Source organism: Priapulus caudatus, unplaced genomic scaffold (genome assembly GCF_000485595.1).
Source record: "Priapulus caudatus unplaced genomic scaffold, Priapulus_caudatus-5.0.1 Scaffold29, whole genome shotgun sequence".
NCBI lineage: Eukaryota > Metazoa > Priapulida > Priapulimorpha > Priapulimorphida > Priapulidae > Priapulus > Priapulus caudatus.
The window spans coordinates 456,762-460,463 of record NW_014577090.1 but is presented as its reverse complement, the minus strand read 5'-3'; the positions used below and the strand labels follow the sequence as shown (position 1 = coordinate 460,463).

General features: G+C 45.6%; 1 protein-coding gene across 1 annotated transcript in view; it reads left to right on the top strand.

Moving 5' to 3' along the window:
* Positions 1-2,167, top strand: part of LOC106815664 (histone-lysine N-methyltransferase PRDM9-like) — a 21,091-nt gene extending 18,924 nt beyond the window's left edge. The window contains exon 3 of the mRNA XM_014820164.1: positions 341-2,167. Coding sequence (XP_014675650.1) covers positions 341-534 — 194 coding nt within the window. The 3' untranslated portion in view covers positions 535-2,167. The remainder of the gene's footprint in view (positions 1-340) is intronic.
* Positions 2,168-3,702: the final 1,535 nt, after the last annotated feature.

The following is a 3,702-nucleotide window of genomic DNA, read 5'->3' as shown; positions in this document are numbered from 1 at the left end:
AGTAGTACTCTCGTTACGTAGTTATTACTTATTGTATACTACGTACGTACGTAACGACACACACACACACACACACACACACACGCGCGCGCACACGCACACACACACACACACACACACACACACACACACACACACACACACACATGTGTGTGTGTGTGTGTGTGTGTGTGTGTGTGTGTGTTGAACCTATCGATCTACATTACCCTAGGCAAGAAGAAGCCATATTGTCACCAGAACTCTTGTCGGTCCGGTCCCATAATATGTGAGGAAACGTCCCATATTTTTCCCGAAATCTATATCGCCCGTGTCTATAGCAACGTGCGTTGATCTCTTGCAGGCGAGAAGCCGTACCAGTGCTCGTGGGAGAGCTGTCTCTGGCGGTTCGCTCGCTCCGACGAACTGACGCGCCACCTACGCAAGCATACGGGCGCCAAGCCGTTCCGCTGCCGTGTGTGCGACCGTTCGTTCGCCCGCTCCGACCACCTGGCGCTGCACAACCGCCGCCACGCGCCGAAAGCCAAGGGCTTGTGACCGGTGTCAGTCGACCACCGGCCGTTGTCGTCGTCGTCATCGTCGTCATCGTCGTCGTCATCGTCTGGGAGCCAAACGTCGTCCGCAAGTGCGCGTGCACGCCGAGGGCGAGCGGTCGTGCCCGCGTTGTCGTCAGATCGTGTAGCTAACGTGGACGTGGATCTACGAGGACGACCTACATCCTGGCACGGACCGCGCGTCGCGTGGCACAGCCGGACATCCTGTACGCGCAGGATGTCGCTGTAAACCACTGGCGTTATCGGAGATTGACTTTTTTTTAAATGTGGCCATACGCGCTGTGTAGACTGTACAATTGTAGTGTATCGACGAAGAAGAATTTCTATTGTGGTATAAGTGATGAGTCAAAAGAATCTATATTTATTAAAACGTGTTTGTTTCGTTAGGTCTGATATAGGCGTAGGTATGTACAGATCATGAAATAACTGTTGTTTCGTCATATTTAATACATTCCGTATCGTATTTTCTTCCTGTTACTTCATCGTTGTAGAGGAGGAGGTGCCAGTAGCGACCTCCTTTATGACTACACCGAGTCTTCATTGAACTTTAGATAATAAACTAAGATCTGTATATAGCTTAGACGTTGATCGCTGCTGTATTGTGCCGAATTCGAGTGTGACTGGTGACTATGATTGATTTATTAAGCATGTATTCTACGGTATAATAATGTATTCGCCAGACAGGGATAATGTTAGTTTTTCGTGCATCGAAGCAATAGATCATCGAGGAATCAAATTGAGTTGCTGTTTAGACAGGTAGCAATAAAGATAGGCGAGGTACGGTAGAATTGCGGTAGTTCGATTTTCTATTGAGGGACCAAAACGCTTAAAATGACCAGATTTTTGTGATTAAAAATTATTGTGAAAATATTTCACCACGTGCCAACTTAAAAATGGAGTGCCTGTGTATACAATTGTCGTTGTTCGTATTTTCATAGATCCTAGATGAGTTATCACTATTGTGTTTATTAGCATGAAATGGGATGTGCTCTTTCAATAAATCCGCCAATGAACTGGCAAATATCCCAGTAGACAATCAAATATGACCGAATTAAGCTGATTTAAGGAAAGTAACTTGTTTTTGTTTTTTTAATTCGGCTTCTATGAACATGCTTTCTGTGCCTACCAATCAAAATGGATCTTAAATGCGGTACGTATTTGATTTTAGAATATACGGAATATGTGTGGATTACAAAAATATATATTTTAGTATACGGACATTATTGTAGTCGTGTTTTATCTATGTGATGTTGGAAAACCTATTCTGAAATGTTTATAGAATGTAGTGAATGCATGTAGAAACGTGCACGTAATAAAGTTTAGTGCTCCATATCTAATTACCAATTGGAATTATGTAAATTGTTTATGAAACGACGTAATCAAAATTGTTCTAAAAACTTATCAATGAACTTTTAATGAGTCTTCTATCTCACAAGGGTGTAACGTTTTTGCTATAATAACAGAATGCTCACCTTTGCTACCATTGTAAATATTGGAAAAATTTTGTATCTAATTAAATCTTATGTAATCTCATGATGATAGTATGGAAAACTTTGGAATTTTTCATGCCACGCATGTCTAGTAATAAACAGACCCTTCACGTTCATCTAAAAGAATCTGTAACATTTATTATGTACAGTGTTCATCTTATCACGTTCAACAAGGATGTTCTAAAGCCAATGCGCGCACCTATAAAATAATGAGTCATTTAACTTCACATACATCTATTCTGTTTGCTCTAGTCAAACTGAATTTTCTGGACATTCAACTTCTAACTAAGATCGATAAGGGACATTAACAACCGGTAGAACGGAGAAGTAGAAAAGGAATAAAGTAGGTGACCGAGAAAACCAGAGAGATGGAGAGGATATTCGCGAAAGAGCGAGCAGGCGCGCGCGCGAAACCTAGAGGTCTACGTAACGAGACAGATAACAGATACATAGATAGACAGATAGATAGACAGATAAATAAATAGATAGATAGAATGATAGATAGGTATATAACGGATAGATGGATGGATGGATGGATAGACAGACAGACAGATAGATAGATAGATAGATAGATAGATATATAGATAGATAGATAGATAGATAGATAGATAGATAGATAGATAGAGAGACTCTCTCCTCTCTCTCTCTCTCTCTATCTCTCTAAATAGATCCAGAGCTGCCAGCGTGGAGGCAGATCGTTCAGCATTTTTCAAACAGCGCTGCGACTGGACTCGCGCAACCACGTGAATCAACAAAAGAAACGCTCGTCGCCTGTTTTGATTGCGGCGCCACGGCGCGCAGTATCGATACGTTTGGAGAGCAACACAATACTATTATTTTTGCTCTCCGTCTCGGGACTCCGCCGTTAACATTAGCGGCGCCGACAGCGGCGCCGGCCCGTATTTTCTCACGTTAGCCCTCCCTCTGACATATTGACGCCAATTTGAGACTATTTAAGCGCCGCGTGAAAAACCGAATAAACAAAACCGAGGAATGCGCGTTGGTTGACCTCTGTCCAGCGCGATTAGCTACCCGGCGCTCTACCGTCCCCCCTCCTCCTCTTCCTCCTCCTCCCCCCCACTTCCTCCTACCTCTCATCCTGCTCCCCACTGAGCCTCCCCGCCGCCGTAGCAACCTAACAGCTTCTTGGAGCAGGCGCCATCTTGCTACAGCGTCACACTTCTCACACTCTTCAATACCACCGGGTATTATTTTTCGAAAATTAAAAGCGGTCCATTATTTGCCGTAGCGGCGGCGGCGGCGGCGGCGGCGGCGGCGGTGGCGACGGTTGTGGCGACCATCGTCGGCGTCTGCCCGGACAACCGTCACCGCGTCGGCTGGCATGCGGCGGGGCGAGAATGGTCGCCTGTCGTGTTTATTTTTAACGCCGATGAAAAGCGGGAGCAGCTCCCGTCAAATAGCGCCGTGCACGCTCGTGTTTGCTGAGAATTCACCTAATACACCTTCGTCACAATGGCCCCCGCCCGAAAGGAAACATTTTTCCACACAAAAGGAGCACATGAGCCGCTCTCCCACGCTACCCTGAGCGCGCGAGCGCGTCCCGACCGCGACGACGCGTCGCGAGCGCCGAGCGCCGCCGGCCAGGGAAGAGTCGAATAGTTGAAATAGCTAAAATATTTACAGATGTGTCGTTTTCTAAA